General features: G+C 41.6%; 2 protein-coding genes across 3 annotated transcripts; both read left to right on the plus strand.

Annotated features, from left to right (window-relative positions):
- Positions 1–259: 259 nt before the first annotated feature.
- Positions 260–8151, plus strand: LOC136445165 (angiopoietin-1 receptor-like). The gene is made up of 8 exons (XM_066443034.1): positions 260–484; positions 3381–3728; positions 4546–4800; positions 5196–5330; positions 5635–5769; positions 6510–6815; positions 7068–7373; positions 7838–8151. The coding sequence occupies exons 1-8, from the start codon at positions 397–399 to the stop codon at positions 8149–8151; spliced, it is 1887 nt and encodes a 628-aa protein (XP_066299131.1). The 5' UTR covers positions 260–396.
- LOC136444644 (receptor-type tyrosine-protein phosphatase epsilon-like) lies at positions 8013–19079 on the plus strand. 2 transcript variants are annotated; one of them, XM_066442308.1, is made up of 27 exons: positions 8013–8131; positions 8243–8514; positions 8766–8835; positions 9008–9108; positions 9217–9424; positions 9555–9660; positions 9807–9953; positions 10193–10412; positions 10597–10639; positions 10764–10863; positions 11841–12010; positions 12481–12611; positions 12808–12898; positions 13400–13476; positions 13755–13791; positions 14005–14102; positions 14331–14450; positions 14779–14933; positions 15162–15297; positions 15412–15561; positions 15745–15838; positions 16290–16366; positions 16629–16763; positions 17102–17230; positions 17387–17538; positions 17778–17913; positions 18161–19079. In XM_066442308.1, exons 2-27 carry the CDS (start codon positions 8431–8433, stop codon positions 18233–18235), a joined length of 3042 nt encoding a protein of 1013 aa, XP_066298405.1. In that variant the 5' UTR covers positions 8013–8131; positions 8243–8430; the 3' UTR covers positions 18236–19079. The 2 variants fall into 2 exon arrangements, with proteins under 2 accessions (XP_066298405.1, XP_066298406.1); XM_066442309.1 differs by having other exon boundaries at positions 10770–10863.
- Positions 19080–19295: the final 216 nt, after the last annotated feature.

Below are 19295 nucleotides of genomic sequence, written 5' to 3' on the forward strand. Positions count from 1 at the left end.
GGCTACCCTGTGTTTGTGACCAACAGTTGGGAGGGAGGGTTGTGCGTCTAAGAAAAACAGAATATCCCGGGTAGCCAGAAAACGTTCATGTTTTACCTCCTTTATACGTCTTGGAGAAAACATTGTGTGTCGTCAAAACGTTAACACAAAGTCGCTATGTACATACATGTACTTAATGTTTCTTAGTCACGGTGGTCCACTCATCAGAGCAGAAAGAAGACTTCAAACCCGTCGAGTAAGATCTCTCTCGTGACGTCACACCAGGAAGTGATTATAGAAAACCCAGTCCACGCGAAGAATTAGCCCAGAAAGGAGGAAGCTCTGTACGTAGACAGGACTGGGGAAAATTTCTCGATTCAGTCAGAGAGGAGTGGAGTTAACGTTGTATCCTGCACCATGGAAGTGTTTCGTACAAGTAAAGGGCAGGCGTTACGTGTGCTGTCACTTCTCGAACTACTACTCTGCCTGTCTCCAGTGGTCTCAGGTACGTGTACTTCTATACAGTACTTTGTGAGAATATGACCATTGTCAACCGTAGGCCAGGATAACAATTGAAAGATGGCCTCATTCGATACTTTGAGGTCTGCATGTTTTATAACGCCAATCGTGTCGTAGATATAGCCACCTGACCCCCTCCCCCCAAGACTGACTTAGTACGCCGTCCTACCAAACGTTTAGTTGAATGTGTTTGTGGGGTAGAGGGTTCCTATGTTGGTTGGGATGGAAACAACAGCACTGTACAAAAACAGGAACTTCTATTTGGGATTTTGAAAGCAAGTGTTTTTACGACGTATTGATACAGCGTAAGTGTTTAATTTGTATTGTGCTTACGGAATAAATGTTGATTTTGAAGATGGCAGAAAATTACAGAAAATAATGGTCTTCCTGCTATCAGGGTATATACGAGTACACACTGACGAATTTTAATAAACCTTCTATTTGTATCCGTTGTATAGCCACTGAAAATATCTTGAGATATTTAATTTCTACGTGGTATGTTACTGTGTTTGTATACTAAATCTACAGTTGTGACAAAAATTTCAACTCAGTTTCGTATGACCTAAACCAGTCACTTCCTCTTACTTCCTTATTTGCGCTGGGCGTGACACAGTTATGTCTCCAAGGTCAGACCATGAGGCCCACATGTTGGGTGCATATATTGGATGGATAATTTTGGCACAACACGTTCAAACTACGTTCTAGAAAATCTCAAACAACTCAAGTTGATAACCTGCGATAGAATGCAACTACATAACGAAATTGACTGATGTTGTGTATCATTGTTTACCACTTGTCTATCAAGTTGTGTGCCAGTGTGACAGGTCAATTGTTTCTAGATGATGTTTCAGGAATGGTTTTTGAAGATGTACAAAGTGATTGACTTCTGTATGACAGCGTTATTTGTTGGGATAAAGTTTTCCCAGAGAGATATAGAGTTTGAAACGATCCCCTTGGTGGATCCTTTGTATCTACATGTACATCCTTGTACCAATTGCAGTGTATATCGGAAATGACTCGGAAATAATCTGGCGCGCGGTATCATAACAAGTGAAAACGTGAAAGAGGTCAAGTTTGAAAAGACTAGAATAGGAGTAGAAATATAACTGGCGTTTAAAATGATCTATAGGCATTTTCCGGGGATGTTGAGATCGTGTTACGTTTTTACGAGGCTTCTGCATTTTCTTTAATTTAACTTCTCCTTTTCTACCCCCCTCCCTACCTACCCTTTTTCAAGATTGTTGGCCAAGCATATTCGTGTACCTTTGTTAGAGAGGATTTTACAATTCTCTTCCAATGAGTCATCTCACCCGAACGGTGTAAACATGAATTGCATACCACGTCATGGAAGTTTAGGATAGTCACTTCCCATGACGCCACAAGGAAGTAAATTCCGAACCCTAATAGCAATAATATGGCTTTCAGGTTATATAAGGAAGTACTGCTATGAATCAATAGAGACCGTCCTAGTTCTTGTCTACAAAAGAAAGAGGTACTTGGAATATTGTATATAAGTATAAATAGATCTGGGATCAGTGGCATGGGGTTCTCGGTGTCTTAAGTCAATACCAGGCGCCTCTTGTCATGTTGCAACTCTTGACTTTTCTGGTCTGCGTATATACCAAGGCTTACAGGTCAGTGTGGCAAATTTAAAGACAAAAACATGAATATGAAATGACACACGTATTTTCGTCGTCTTTTTAGAATGCTGTTGGTTGTTTATAATGTGTAAGATTAGTGTATACATCTGCGACAAATGTACACTTCCCCAAACAAGACCATACTGCTGTTGTCCTATTTCAAACTTATTTGTATCACCCTGAGTATATCCCTACCAAAGGTAAGACGTACTGATTCACAGGCAATGGTGCGTATCAGCCCCAGTTTACCAAACATGCCATACAAGGGATAACTATCTATACGATGTACTGACAAGTACAATTGAGTTGCCGTGAGAAAACATTGGAAGTTGACCAGGCGTGACACTCCTGTACACAGAAAGGGGAACATGCCTGGGGCATTTGACCTGTTCAGCAAACTTAATATTAGTACAGTACGGCATTGTGCTCGCTTGGACAGTACGCCTATCAGCTGTAACTTGAACGTCTAGATGTTCCAGTTTAGCGATTATGTTCGTAAACGTACCTGGGCACTAGCAACAAACAGAGAGAAGATCAGGAAGTCAATATCATTGAAAAGTCTCACGGTACTAGGCTCAAATATTTGGAAGCCGTTGAAACCCTGAGAAGTGATGGTTGTGCTCTATTTTGGTCAAAACAGCGGGAATACTTTAGTTCCCACGAACACATACATATAAAGATACACACATAAAACAAGACCATAGCATATCCAGGCCAAAAGGTACAAAGACCGGAAGTTCTGCTGCAGTACCAAGGTCAGTTAGGTCCCACACCTGGGGGGGGGGCAAAATCTGTTAATTGACGAACAAAATTGTATAGGTATGCTGGTATATTGGCGGACACAAGTGTCTTTGTTTTGGGCATACAGTAACAAGACGTTTACATGTTATTTTGCTTACCCCCCCTTTAATTTACACGTGAGGCGGCGACCTCGTCGCAACCGCTAAGCGACCAAAGATTTGACGGTTCGCTCAACAAATGCCATACATCAAGAACAAATCTTTTAAACTTTTTTTATGTTTTGTTGTCTTTCAAATAATACTTTTTACAAGATGAAGGGCACACGAATCCACTTTTGTTCGCGATACGGTCCTTCGGCGATCGTCGTCAAGTCGAAATGTAAAACACATAGCTAGCGGCGCCAACTGTGTGTAGACTGTGTTGGAGATAACGTCAAGTCTTATTTTCTACATTGTGTCATTTTCATTCTATGAACTTAAGTCATTGTCATTTTTACTCTAGGAGTACCTGACATCACAATGACCAGCAGGTTTCCATATTATCCGGACACGGTCCGAAGAAACCCAAATTTCCAGGCCCAGGACTTCACATGGTTATACTGCTACTACGCGGGATCACTTTTAAATCAAAGACATAGATATAAGTTCCAGCTTGAACTAAATACAGGGTCAGGACTACGCTTTACCTCAGCTAGAAATACCGGTACCGCTGGGTCGAATCCTTTCCGTGTAAAGATCTGGCCTTATAACAGAGATGACGATCCAACTCATCTCACCAACGCCTACTCCTGTCGGGGTCGACAAAACGGCGTCTCTGACAAAGTCATCACCTTCAAGATGAGAGAAGATGGTAAGATAACTCCAATAGATTCAGATAGCTAGGATCAAAGTACCTCTTTGATCACAAACACATTTTTCTCACCTGCCTATGTTTCTCTAGTCCTTAGTGGCAATAATAACTAGATATAAAGAGCAGTGAGAAACAGATCCAGTCATTATTGCCCGAGGAAGGCAGCAAAAGGACTAAAAAGACTTTGGCAGAGAAAAGATTTGGTTGTGATTAAAAAAAGAATCTTTGTTATGCTATAACTTACATGATTTACTTTCGGGACTTTCATACTTTGAACAACTTGTGTTATTTGGGCAGAGAAGATGATCAACTGATACAAATGAGGACGTTGTTTGCATAATCATTGAGAAACATGATATGTCACTTGAAAGACGAAAATATGGGGCCGTGGAACTCAAGTGTGTATTGTTTTCCCCTTAGTTTGTTTAAATGACCATACCAAAAAGCCATAATTGCAATTTAATCGTAAAAGTGATACAAAGTTATACAATACATGTATTTTGTTTACAGTTATTACTATGCCAGCGCATAGCCTAAAGTAGGGATCAGAGGGCAAAACAATATTATAACAACCATAAAACTAGGCTCTGAAAATAGTTTCAGCAGGTTGATCTCTTTGCTTCACAACTCAAAGTTTTGTACTTGTCAGCGTTTTCGTAACTCCTCATCTACCTTCCTGAAACGTCGTCAGATACAGAACTCTGTGTTGAGTAGCAAATAACTAAAAATATAGAACTAGGACTTTCAACTTAACATGCATTTACCAACTCTTTGGAACAATTTGATAAATCAGTATTCACTACTTTCTGTGTTTCAGCCGACGTGAAGCCCAGACTGTTCTCCCGGACTGTGAATGTGGGAGACCCGGTAACGTTGGAGATGGTTCGGAACCCAGACTCGACCAGGACTGGAGACTTGGAGTGGAGGAAGGACGGAGTCGTCCTACAGGGTCAAACGTCTCTCACACTCAGCATCAGCAGTGTCCAGTCTTCAGATAAGGGGATCTATGAGTGCTACTATGAAGGGGCTTATTCCGACAGGAAGCAGGGCATCATGAGGCTCATAGTCAGGGGTAAGTTTACTAACATGGTCCCTTGTGCACGCTTGCAGTCCGCAATTTCAGTATTTCCAGAACAGTTATTTCCTATCAATTACTTACACACGGGTGCATATCACGGGTGCAATCAACATGTCAATTATTAATGAAAAATAGCATGATGATGATGATGATGATGGTGATGATGAGCATCAGCCATTTTGATATTGCTTCATGTGACACCACATAGCAAGGCGCCTGTAGTCGAGGAGTTGCTCCTATGTTCCATATGTTCATCCACCGTACATTTACAACAATATACTTTTATAAACTTTCCATAGAAGGGCTCTGATTTTGTACGCATGATATTGAAAACGATTAGATATGCTTAGAAAAGAATGTTTCAATTATGATGATACGTTATACTGCAGCCTGTGCAGAGAACAAGTACGGACCTCCTGGCTGTTCCAGTGACTGTCCTGCCTGTTATAACGGAGGAGTTTGTCACGATCAGACGGGAGAGTGTGTCTGTCCTCCGGGCTTCATGGGAACTCACTGTGAGACTGGTAAGACTGTTATTTTCAGACGTTCTTCAGAAGTTATTGGAAATATGTTCTTGATCAATATACAAATCAACCACTTGTCATGAGCTCAAGGGTGCTTTGAATGCCAATAGACTTTAAAAAAACAATTAGATAATTCGTGGTCTTCCCAAGTCAGCACACAACCATTTCAGTAGAGCATACAGTACAAGGGTGTTATTTGCAATGTTGTATTCCGTTATTCTCAAAACAAACAAGTAACCCATCACTTGATATGATTACGTATCCGCCTTTGATCAAGTCAATGTCTTTTGCATTGTTTAAACAGCCTGTCCGGACGGACGTTTCGGTAAGACCTGTAGCTTCAGCTGCAGTGGAGGGTGTCAGGGTCAGCTGATGACGGTTCCGGATCCGGTAGGGTGTACCTGTCCTCCTGGACTCACCGGAATGGCATGTGAAGATGGTAATGTATCATAAAATTCCTTCCCATCTTGAAGATTATTTTGTCAAATGAGATTGGGTTCTTTATCAGTCAGTAGAAAACTACTTTTACTATTTTCTATGTCATTGAAACCGTAACCAATTGCATGATTAAGTGTGCTTTTTTTAGCATGTCCTGAGGGCAGTTACGGCGCAAGCTGCACCCAAACCTGCCACTGTTTATCCGGATCGTCAGCCTGTAACAGGGAAACCGGGGCCTGTACCGGTGGGTGTGCGGCTGGATGGGAGGGGAACTCCTGTCAGATAAGTACGAGCTCACATGGATTAGATGTTTGAGTCTGGAAATCTTCAGCATCTACAGTAAAGATGAATTTTGGCTAGACACCATACGTCTGGAAGAACGTTACACGTCCGTAAAGCAATATACACCCATGAGTATGATACTTTCTTGAGAGTTAGGTAACATATAACCATTATATAAGGGTGATAGAGGATACATATACGTATTGCTAGACAATTCTTTGCAGTGCTGTCTGTCATGTTGTAGCAAACATAGCCTATGATTGACAGATAGATGCAGAAGGATAAAGCTAAATCTGCATGTCAACAGGAAGGGTAGTGATGTATAGTAATCATAGACTGTTCTTCATGCATAACGATGGAATGAAAAAAAAGCTATTGTGAACATAAAACTGCTAGTTACAACTAACTATGTAAATTGATGATGAATTCAGCTTGATACGATTTGGTCGTCCTTTACAGGGCCTCCAACAATAACACAACACCCCGCGAATCAAAGAGTAGACGTTGAGCTTCAAGCAACCTTCACGTGCAGCAGTCAGGGTGTTCCAACACCTAAGATCATCTGGTACAATGACAGCAGTACCATCACACCTGGAGGACAGATCAGTGTAGATGTAATAACAGGAAAAGTTAACGGCATAGACGTGGTCACCAGCACATTAACCATTACTTCTGTGGGCCGTGAGGATAACGGAGAGTACAAGTGTACATCATCTAATGCTGCTGGGGACGACACGTCACAGGTGGCAACACTCACGGTGCAAGGTATGAATGCCAGAATCTACCCTTAGATGGTGATGACATTAACCTTGAAATATGGATTCCGCAAAATTGACAGGCAACGAACTCTGATAAAACTGTTTCCTTCTTTTACACCCCGATTTCATCTCCGACATTTTAACTGAATGGCAACCCATGGAATTGTCATTTATATAATCTTGACCTTTCTTGTTTCGCTTGCTAGTAGGAATGTCGTACATGAACACATGAAACAACAATTTTCCTTACCCTCTATAGAACGTCCGGACGATGTAAGAGTGACCGTCACCGCCGTTAACTCCACAGCCCTACAAGTCACGTGGACAGTAGGCGTGTCCGGAAACCTGGACATCACCGACTCCCAGGTCCGCTACAGGAGTTACATCAACGGTGAATGGACACCTCACTCGCCATGGAGATTAACAGGAATTTCCGGTACAAATGGTGCTGTCCATATCTCTGGCCTGTTACCCGCCGTTACGTACCGTGTACAAGTCACTGTACGTAATGTGATAGGGTGGAACAGGCCACCTGCATGGGCCAGGGCAATCACAGATGAAGCACGTAAGTTCAGACTATTGGTTGTTAAGCTTAATAAGCATACATAACAGATTGATAAACACATTTAGCAAAAAGCTTATCAAGCGCTTGGTAGATTTTGCTAACTTCATTTCCTACTGTAGCAACAACATCATAAACTGGCTACGTAACCTGTATTTATACAAGCTCTCAGCCGGAGGTTACTGACCCCCACCCAAGAGGGTTAAAGGCGGTTACGGAAACCGGCTGGACACTAGGAGCGCGATTCGACAGGCTAACTGGCTACGTAGCCTAGATTGAAGTATGTGCACATCTTCTGGGAATAATGAATTGTATTCACCCAGAAACTAACGCAATATCCTTTCCTTCTTTGGATTCTACGTTCTTCCTGGCAAAAATATAATATCTCTATAATGAGCTGTTGTTAGAATAGTTCTTTGAAATGTTTGTTCAACCGTTTAACTGGTTATTGTGCTCTTCACTGACAGCACCGGGTCCTCCGCACGGTTTACAAGCCACGCCGACGTCTCACAACACCGTACAACTGACCTGGCAACCACCGGTGAGAACCAACGGAGTCATCCGCAGCTATACGATCCAGTATGAAGCATCTTCGTCATGCAACTCATCAGACTTTTCAATAACAACTACGGACGACAGCACCACTACCGTTATTAGAGACCTGGTTCCGTACACAAACTACATATTCCGGGTGCACGGAGCGACAAGCGCAGGAGGAGGTGAATTCAGCGACTGTAACATCACAAGGACACTGGAATATTGTGAGTTATCAGCAATATGATTGAGGTTGGTTATTGTATCTCAAATGTATTAATGTCACTTTGCGTATCAATCTATGCATGACGCCGTTATGTTCTAATCAACCTCTGCAGATCCGACAGCTCCAGTGATCCTGAAGGTTGAAGACGAACGCGACTGTAACTGTGATGGGTCCAACGTCGCTCGACAGGTAGCGCTGACGATAAAGTTTCGCCGGCCGGATAACGTTTACGGCCAGGTACAGGCGTACCAACTTAGCCTGTACAACAGATCTACAAACGAGCCGTTTCATCGGGAGAACATGACGTCAGGACTGCACCAGGAGAACCTGACAGTCAGTGTCAGTTCTGAACAATTGCAGCCTGCACAGAACTACTCTGTCACTGTGAGTGCAACTACAAGTAACGTTACATGTACAATATCTATATCCTGGTGTCATCACGTTCTGGTTTCAGTCAAATGAGAATGTAGCGATACATGCATGCGTGTTGTGGCGATAGTTTCATAATGTCGAAGCTTACATTCGGGTAATGATAAAATGTGAGCTGCTCTCGAATGATAAAACCCAGGGAATGTATTATCGGTTCATCGATGCATGTTCCATTCTAACTCAGGTTTCATATTTACTTATATCAGGTGTCGGCCATCAACACAGTTTACCGTGGAATCGAGAGTCATCCACGTTTGGCCCAAACAAGTGACGGATGTACGTATGAGATTTTTCTTCAGGATCAGAAGAAAGTAAACGAAACTAGATGTAGTCATAAAAGTATACATCGTGCAACAACAAAAGAGTATTGTGCGCACCTCTTTTTTTTCCACATGATTGTACCATTTTGCTTGACTCTTGAACATCAACCATCCTTTGTGCACTATAGGTCTCGATGCTCCAACTGTACAAAACCAAGTCACCGATGACAGCTGTGGACTCATGTGGACATCACCTACACAGACCCGTGGGACACTGAAAGGACATATCGTTAGTATATTTGTATTTCTAAATCAAATTTTGATTTTTCTCCTTTGATATTAGTAAATGTAAGCAAATACATCATGCGTTGTCAATGAATGAATAAATTCTACCCAGGTTACACGTACAGTGATACCCCGTCACCAGTATCCAGATGACTCAAACGCGGAGGTAACAACAGAAACGTTCGAACTGGGTGTCCATCAGTGGTCGGCGCTAAAGCAGAACCTGTCCGCCAACTCAGTCATACACTTCACGGTACGAGCACTCACGTGCGGAGAGGGTGGAAAGAGCAAGGAGTTGACCTGTGAAATTGCAAGAGTTGGTGAGTGCTTTCCTTTCCTTAAATTTGTAGCGGCCCAACAAAACGTTTCTAGCGTCACCTTCTATCGATCGCTTTTGCTGAAGAGTGAAGTTTCCCAACAGCCATTCGACAAGTTTATATTGTGTTACAGAACCGCCTGCAGTCATATTGCTCTCTACCGGTCCTCCCGTGATTCCTACTGCAAGGTCGTTTCATATGGACCTCCCGGACGTGAGTGAGAGAAATGGGCCCATAAGGTGAGTTCCTCAAACATGTTTGTGTTATCATCACTTCCGTAGAGTGATGCGGCTTTGAGGGAAATCAGATACATTGTGTATTCATTTTTGATTGTGTTGAATCACTTGTAATTAGTTATGTGAATTTTCCGATTCATCTTCCTTAGCTGCTACCAAGTGATTGTCGTCAAGATGACGAAAGACGAGACCCTTGAAGGCCTGGGGAGAAGAGTTGGGGCACCAGACGTTATACTGACAGATGAAGCACCACAAGAAGGACAGACTGAGCCTTACGTAGCTATTGGCCTTTCAGGGTAGGTTTCTTTAAGTTCCATTGAATTTTCATTTTCATCATGGTTTGGCACACACTGTCAGAAAATAGGATATACTGTATTTCTTAGGACATTTGAACGTATTCAAGCAGTGAAAGGTGACTTGCAGCCTGTTGTGATTTGCATAAGAAGTGTCAAAATAGGTATTCATGGAATATCGATGTACCATGATATGCGATACCACAATCTTTGCAGATTGAAATGTTTCTTTCGTTGATCAGGGAGCAGTACAAACAGATAGTCTCCCGAGGAGTGGACATTGGGACGGGGGAGGCGTGTGAACATGAGTGCTGCCGACGGACTGAAGTTACACTGAAAGGCGGCAATGCAAAGGATCCTGGAAACAAAGAGTTAGAGCCGGCAACAATGTACACAGCAGTAGTCAGAGTCTATGTGGACACTTCCACATCCGGTGGGAGGCGGAAGAGGGACACCAAAAGGGTACGATAACACATTTTGCCATAAATTTTGCATAGTATGAATTAAGATTTCACTCTACATCGATAGAATTTCAAATGTTGAAAAGGTTAGTATCGACCTCATTGTCAGTAAAGGTCAACTCATATTAGTGTCACTGTGCAAACCAGTTAAACCTTTTTGACCCCAACCATTTTCTTAATTGCAGGCGTACTCTACTAGCCCCTTTATAGAACCGGTAGTCACACAAGGTAAGTTTTACATCTAGTTGATTGTTATATGTTATACATAATTAATATGGAATCAACTCGTCTTTAATAGAGTATCTAAGTTTTAGTATGCTAGCATAAATTACACATGGAAATGTTATTCTACAAACAGATGTGGTGACTACAACGGTGATTCCTATAGCTGTTGGAGCTGCCGTCGGCGTCCTGTTGGTTCTTGTGGTTGCACTGGGCATCTTACTTTACAGGTAATACTAAACATCACGTCCACTACTGGATAAATCATATAGAAACATGGATATTACATTGATAAATCACTTGATGATAATGGATGACGTAAAGTTATGTTCACCTTACACTTCATACAGAGGAGCCAGTGTATCTTTGTTCTTAAAGGAACCAAAACCTTGCCCTGGGGAAGTCGTAAAGGGAGTGCTCCTACTGTGAGCTGCCCAGCAGGTTGAGGGCTGGATTAATCCACCATAACCACATAAATTCATAAAAGGATTAGATGTCTGCCAGCCTGGGACAATAGCAGGGACAGATTACCATAATAACTGTCAGAGAATTCAAACTTTTTTCTGTACTGGTTTTTCTATGAACAGTATCAAACCATGCAGAATGGCCCAGATATCTATCAAAAAGTCACATAATCCAAGGAAGTTTCAATCAGATAAGATCCCTTGGATAATCAAGACAATACTATCTACAACTTTCAGTTTGGGGGAAGCCAACCTTGTTCAAATTTTCAAACTTTCAAATCGACCCTGTCAACGTTGTGTTAGAGTGTCTAAATGGATATAGATTTCCAATGTCTTCCCAACATTAGCCTAGGTTGTGTGTCTAGAAATATGACTTGGGATTTTTTGCGTCTTCTTGTTGTTGTAACCAGCATAGAATAGGGCTCTGTAGAACAGTACATATAACTGCTAGCCAATGTCTCAAACTAAATTGCAAGCCAGTGTTGTCATTACTTTATTTCTTGGCTAACTGTCCTTCAAGCTAACTTCTTTATGTGTGGCCATACTTCAAAGTCTTATATGTTATCTATAGAATTCAAACATGACTTGAAGAGTAACTTGTACATGGTAAACTTTCTCAGCCAGGCCTCCACTGATGTGCACTGTACGGCTGCCAGGCGCATACTGAAGGCTATAGTTTACATTATCCCGTATTTATATAGTTTTACTGGGGTCTTTAAGTTAGTGTACCTTATGTCACACAGACGACGAACGGCTAGAAAGAAGGTCCCAGCAACCCTCCCCCTGACACCGGTGGTGACGGCTGATGAGGAGAAAGATGAGTTGCAGGGTGCCGTCGGTCCGCAAGTGGACACCGAGGAGGAAGTTGCTGTCAAACCAAAGCCAAAACCAAAGCCACAGCCGCCAAAATTGGGTTAGTTGTTATCGACATTTTCTCTGGTTTTTGAGGCTTTAAAGAGCGGCAAGGTGATGAGAAAAATGGGCAAAAGAAGAGATTAAAAAATCAAGACCATGGCACGTCCAGGTCAAAAGATTTATAAAAAAAGGAAGTTCTACTGCAGTACCAAGGTCACATACCAGGGGGCCCAAAATCAACCTTGAACGTTGTCTTACCAACACCTATTCACATACCAAATATCATCGTAATCCATTCAGAGGTTCCTGAATTATTCTGACTACAAAAAGCCGGAAACACAAACACACACAGACACACATAAAACAATATCTCCATTTTTCATGGAGATAATAACAAATGATGAAATATTTTCTTTATCCTGCTAGATATGTACTGCCTTTATGACTACAATAATCGTCATACGTGCATGTGGGCTTTTATATCCACGTACCAGACTTGATTTGTTTTATAATGATTGTTTCTTACAGCTAAGAAGCCATCGGCACCACCGCCGGTGCAAAAGCCCAACTTCGATGAGCCGATAGCTATACCGAATCTGGAGGCCGAGTTTGACAGGAGAGCCGCCAATGGCAACCAACTCTTCTCGGAAGAATTCTCGGTCAGAAAATAAATTTTCTTTAACGTTGTGCCAAATCTTTGCGCGTACATGTATTTGGGAACAGCTGGGATTTTCATCATATTTTGCTACCAACGAAGTAGTAAAATCAGTCAAGGATATTAAGAGGTATACCCTTTGAACTGCAGGTGGTTGAAACAGGAACACCTAACACCGATATTACATGTATCATCCACAGGCCCTTCCCGCTACACTAGGACGAGAACACGCCGAAGCTTATTATAATGACTTCAACACGGAAAGGAACAGGTTCAAGAACATCATCGCGTGTAAGTATTTGTGTCAAAACTGTTTGAACCTGTATCATATCAGCATTGCGTCAGTATGGGAAAAAGAATGTTTATGTAAGGATCTGTTACAATGTTATGTTTTTCGCAACAATGCGTGGCAAATTAAGCTGTTATAAAAGTTAATGCATCGTATCATGGTCGCTGCTTGGTGTCCCAACCTGTTGGAATAGGGCGGTCGTCAAAAATGGTAAATGACCTAGTAGGTTGAGAGGCAATCGCCAATGGCACCGCCGTCTAAGGCGTTGGTATGCCGCAAGTTACGGCCCGCCCTCTCCTGTCCTTGGTGCTGAACTCACTATCGGGACAGACGCAAGACGGGAGGACAGGATGTTTGTACGTAATGCCGGGTCTTTTATATGGGTTAATTGAAACCAGAAGTCTTAGAAACACGATTGAAGTGAACCTTCCGAAGTAGAAAAATGACAATAGAGCTTGGAGCTAGAAAATTAGTAACAATGATTTTATCCCATGTTTCTCCAGATGACAATGCACGTGTACAGCTGACTCCCATCCCTGACACTCCTGGATCCGACTATATCCACGCTTCCTACATGGACGTAGGTTGATTTTTGTTTTTTAGATATTGTTAGCTCCATTGTGCCACTCTGGTTTTGATAATAAAGTCACGTAAATGTACACCAGTCTTACATGTATATCTTTAGGTTTTGTCTGTGATTTTCAGTGTTGAGTTTGTCGGTTTGCTGATAGGATACGGTTATTGCACATTTCGAACTTTAATACTTACAGTAGTACCTCACACAGATTGCCATTAGTCGCAAATAGACTTTTTGCACCTATACTTTCAATAATATGGCAACATTGTGAATGTTAATAGGGATACAGTGTTGCAAGAAAGTTCATCGCTGCACAAGGTAAGAGTGCTATCCATGTCCATGATACATAACACGTTAGCAACTTTCTTTCGATATGCTTTCTCATAATTACACAGTACTTGTCCTGCGACTATTCTTCATTTATCTAAGTCGAGTATATATCTTACTTACAAAACTTTAATATGGCACATCTGTCTTCTTGAAATCGTCATAAAACATAAGTTACGCGCATTTCTATACTTTGAACTGTAGGTCCCCTGCCTAACACGGTGGGTGATTTCTGGAGGATGATGTGGGAAACCGGGTCGAAAACCATCGTTATGGTGACCAATCTGAAGGAGAAAAACAAGGTACTCACAAGTCTCCCCTTACAGTATATTCAACTTATCTACCGTTAATAGAACATTCATGGTATTTTTTGTGCTGCATGTTAGCAACTTATAGAAAGGTCTATCTCATCACTAATCAATTACAGGACTTGTGATGTCTGAAAGAATCTGTAACGTTGCTTTAGATACTTACCATTAATAGCCGACGTTTATATTTGAATACATTGTATGTGATTTTTATCCTCACAGCAAAAGTGCACACAGTACTGGCCGGACAGTGGGAAGCAGACTTATGGAGACATTGACGTCACCTTGGTTGACACCATCCCGATGGTGGATATAGTGACAAGGATCTTTCTGGTTACAAAGGTGACTGCAAAAATGTATTACTTTATGAGCAAATAAGTTACAGATACCGATTTTATGTCATTTTACCGTTTGCATTGTAAAGCGGGATGAAAGACTTCAGAGATATCAATCCATCCAGTAATTAGAAGAAAAAAAGCATCAATGAATCTGCAATGAGCGTAGTCTTAGACTAATCTGGTTTGAAAATTCGCATTTTTCCTGTTTCTGAAGAACTCTTGAAAACTGAAAACTCATCCGATTCTGACACTACCATGAATGTTCGTTAGTATTAGGACCATGGAATATCTGATACCAACTTCATTTCCGTCTCACCACTATAAACACACAGGAAGGTGTCCGTGGGCGACGTCAGGTGACCCAGTTCCACTTCCTCGGCTGGCCGGACTACGGGCTGCCCCGGAGCCCCATGGGATTGCTGAAGTTCCACAGGGCAGTGGTTACTAAGACAACCAGCAATGACACACCCATCGTTGTACACTGCAGGTAGAAAGCACAATGAGATGGTGTAAGAAAATTAATCTAGTAGCGGCCCTATATGGTAATTGTTGTGTATAATCGTATTGAAGAGAGAAGAGTCTTGAAAATGGTGTAGGGATGTATCGCTATCCTTAAGATTCTATACAGCCATTTTCTCCCAATGTCCTTTGCATTTTTTATCGCTATTGGTTCTGAATCTGGAAGATACATGATAACACAATGTCTATTCTGCAGTGCCGGTGTTGGCCGCACGGGCACGTTCATCACCATAGACGCCATGTTGGAGATGATGCAGACTGCAGAGAAAGTGGACGTGTTCGGGTTTGTCTCCAGGATGCGGCAGAACAGGAGCAACATGGTTCAGACAGAGGTACGCATATCACCAACGAAATCCTCCCGACCTGCAGTTAATTGTACATGATATCAAATTGATATAAAATTTCATTTCTACATATAATAATCCAATTATCTTGGACATCTCTAGGCCCAGTACGTGTTCATCTACCGGGCCCTACTGGAACAGCACCTGTATGGAGACACGGAGGTGGAGGTGGCCAACATCCAGCACCACATGCACAAACTCAGGACCGAGCAGCCGGGTGCAGACAAGACTGGCTTCGAGATAGAGTTCGAGGTTTGCTAGCATCACTTTAAGTTTAAGATACTGTACTTCATTTCCCAATACAAGACAAACTTTGATCGGTATGATTTCTCATTGCTGCATTGAAAACAATCACAATCACACTTCCAAGCTAGTATATATATATGGCGTTTGTTTTTAAACATAGAACCTATTCTAACGTCTGTCTATGTTTAGAAACTGACCAGGCTTCCAGTGGACCGTTCGAACATGCGCTGTGGGAACCTACCTAATAACATGAACAAGAATAGAGTGTTGCAGATTCTGCCTTGTGAGTACAAATTACAAGTCTACTTGATTTCACCATTATGTGCATTGCTGTAACAAATCCTTTCACTTTCTTGCGCTTATTTTCGAAGACAAGAAAGTTTAAGATAGGTTACTAATGTCAGAATTAATTTATCCCTTAAACTGTCATAAGCATCTAAAGAACTACCAAAAAAGCAATTACTCAAACAACTGGATATGAAAATCATATCCAGTTGTTTGAGTAATTGCTTTTTTGGTGTATCTTATTACCTGGATGTCTAATGTTCATCGACGCATCTAAAGAACTGGTCTCTGACTAGTCGCAAACGAAAGATTTCAACATCGAACGAAACGTTATGAAATGCTGAACAAACTTTGTGACAATGTACAAAATGATAAAAACTAACCTCTCTTCCTGAAAGAGGAAACGAAAGATCTTCTCTGACAGCAACTACAAAATTGTCTTTTTCCAGATGACACTAGACGTGTGTTTCTCCTGCACAAACTAGGGGTGAAGGGTTCTGACTACATCAACGCCTCTTTCATCGACGTAAGTTGTTTTCAGCTTCTTTGAAATAAGTTAATTGTTCCCGTTGAATAAAGAAAGTTCACTGAGAAGTTCAAAATCCATATCTATTTGCTTGGAACTAAAGAACACTTGTTCGGTCGCGCAGGGGTACCGTGAGAAGGACGCCTACATCGCCACGCAGCACGATGGTCAAATATGGGCACGAAATTTCCAGACTTTTTTAGATTCCGAACCATGTTTGAATGCACGTAATTCGAATCGAACGAATATCGTTTTGTTGCAGGGCTACCGTGAGAAGGATGCGTACATCGCCACGCAGGGCCCGCTGGATCGGACGGTGGAGGACTTCTGGAGGATGGTGTGGGAGTGGAACTCCTGCTCCATAGTCATGCTGACCGAGCTCAAGGAGAAAGGAAGCGTAAGATTTACAGTTAATTTGATATTTTCCATGTTAGCACACCACAACTGTCAATTTGTACCAAAAGTATAGACTTCCATATAACTATCATGTCAACACCAACGAAATTACGGTAGTATGCAGAGCTTTCTGATCTGACATTACATTACGTTGATAAAGAAAACAACAATGTAACAAACAATATCACTGTTCTCAGACAATAGAAATCATTGTTATTCCAAATTGGTGAAACGTACACTCCAAGGAATAGTGCATATGATTGAATATATGAACAAGGTATGAAGTCAATGATTCATGTACAAAGAAACGAACAGTTTTCGCACTTCTGCAACATTCAGAGTAAAAGCGCCCGTTATTGGCCAGAGGAGGGACAGCTCCAGACCTTTGGAGAGGTGGTGGTCACTGCACAGGCTGTGGAGACCTTATCTGACTATGACCTGCGCACATTTAATGTGTGCCACACGAAGGTAGGATATCACTCGATTTATAGATGTAATTTCATGTTACTCTATGATGCCTGTGAACACATTATAACTTTACAGATGTAAAGAAACAGTTGAATATGTAAAAAAAAAAGACTAAACACACTTAAAATGCTTTTATGTTCCATCCATCAAAACAAGGGGGACGAAACCCGCACGGTACAGCAGTTCCACTTCCACGGCTGGCCGGAAGTCGGTGTCCCTGACATCGCCTCAGGGATGATCGATCTGATTGGTCAGGTCCAGAAGCAGCAGCAGCAGTCTGGGAACGGACCAATCACCGTGCACTGCAGGTAAGAATTGATTAACTACGATGATGGAGCGCATTTATTAGTGATTTCCAATAAAGTGTCGATGGTAGCAGAATATCACAACAACTACTACCAAAATCATGCAAAACTTTCGAAGGTAATAACAACAGTTGATGTAGACTTACTCTCCATGCCAGCAGCTACAGTCCACATATTGGTCTTTACAACTTTTCAAACAAAAAACAGTCCGAAATGTTTACAACTTTACATGTACACTGCAGCTCGGGCTCTGGCCGCACGGGGGCGTTCTGTGCCATCAGCACGGTGCTGGAGCGGGTGAAAGCAGAAGGAATCTGTGACGTGTTCCAAGTCGTCAAGGCGCTCCGGCAGCAGCGGCCTCACATGGTGCAGACACTGGTAAGTGTTGTATACACCTCAGGTTGCCCATTTCCATATTTCATGGTGATTAGAAGCTTACATCTTACTGTTTTAGGACAGAGATTGATGCCTCGATCACGTCCCCAATGGCAAGTAAAATTCTAAGGGCAGTTATCATTGATGCAATTCCGGCTTGTTACTAGTGATCTGCTTGCACTGATTCAGTTCTTATAAAGAAATACAGATAAATTTACAGTTGAAAATGTTTTGTTGTTTTATTCTCTAGGACCAGTACCAGTTCTGTTATCAGGCAGTTGTGGAATATCTGGACAGTTTTGACACCTACGCCAACTTCCGCTAGAAGGATGCATAATTTTGCAACAGCAACCACGCAGCGATATTTTACAGCAAGGGAACTGAATAGTTTACCAAGTTTCTACCGATTTTGACATATATCATACATAAACTCTCTATATAGCATATTTATCACTGAATATTGTGGAATTAGATATTGATAGACAATTCGTATGTATCAGACATGTCATTGAGGTTGATAAAAGAAGATATAGTAGAATGACATGTGCTGTTAGAAAGAACGGTCGAAGGCTTTGTTGAATTTGTAGTCCAGGGTTGACGTAACTATATCAAGTTCGTTAAGAGAACATTGGGCTAAGCAGATTCTTTAAATCCCGTAGAAGACGTGCCTGTTGACAAGATGTGAGATCAAGATACTAGAACTACTAATTAAAGTGTGAACAAAGAATAATCAAATACTCTTTACAAATGTACGCATTTGAAAGACATTTCAGTAGTTTAAAGATACGTTTAAGTTACTGTAATACATTATCAACACAGGCACATACAACACAATATTGTGCAAAACATATTATACAAATCAACGTATTTACTTATAGTAAGTTCTAAGGAATGTATTAAGATATTCATGCATCGTATGTATCAAAGATTGTGCTTGAATCATGAACGCAAAGCCAGCAACGCAGAACGTGCTGTTTCCTCACCACCTGCTAGATGACGTAACTGTTCAGTCACTTAGGCAATATCTTCATGAATATCAGTAACCTGTCGCATATGATCCCATCACAGGAAACTGTACTTCTGCATCATATAGCTGATATTTACATGCGCTGCTTGATGATCCAAGTTTACATGAATAAAGCTGGCCTTGTTTGCCGTTTCCTAATCAAGACAGTCTGCACGTCCGCAGGAACTTCAAGTTTGGTAATGTCTCAGTACTAATAGTGGGCGATGTAAATCCCTAATAGAGATAAGTACTAATAGTGGGCGATGTAAAGCCTTATTAAATAGAGATATGCAGTAACAACGACAATGGTCAAACAACATGATGGGACCAGGGAGGAGGAGACCGGATAGCGGATCATAGAGCACATAAACCTGCTGTA

This window comes from Branchiostoma lanceolatum, chromosome 11 (genome assembly GCF_035083965.1).
Source record: "Branchiostoma lanceolatum isolate klBraLanc5 chromosome 11, klBraLanc5.hap2, whole genome shotgun sequence".
Taxonomy (NCBI): Eukaryota; Metazoa; Chordata; class Leptocardii; order Amphioxiformes; family Branchiostomatidae; genus Branchiostoma; species Branchiostoma lanceolatum.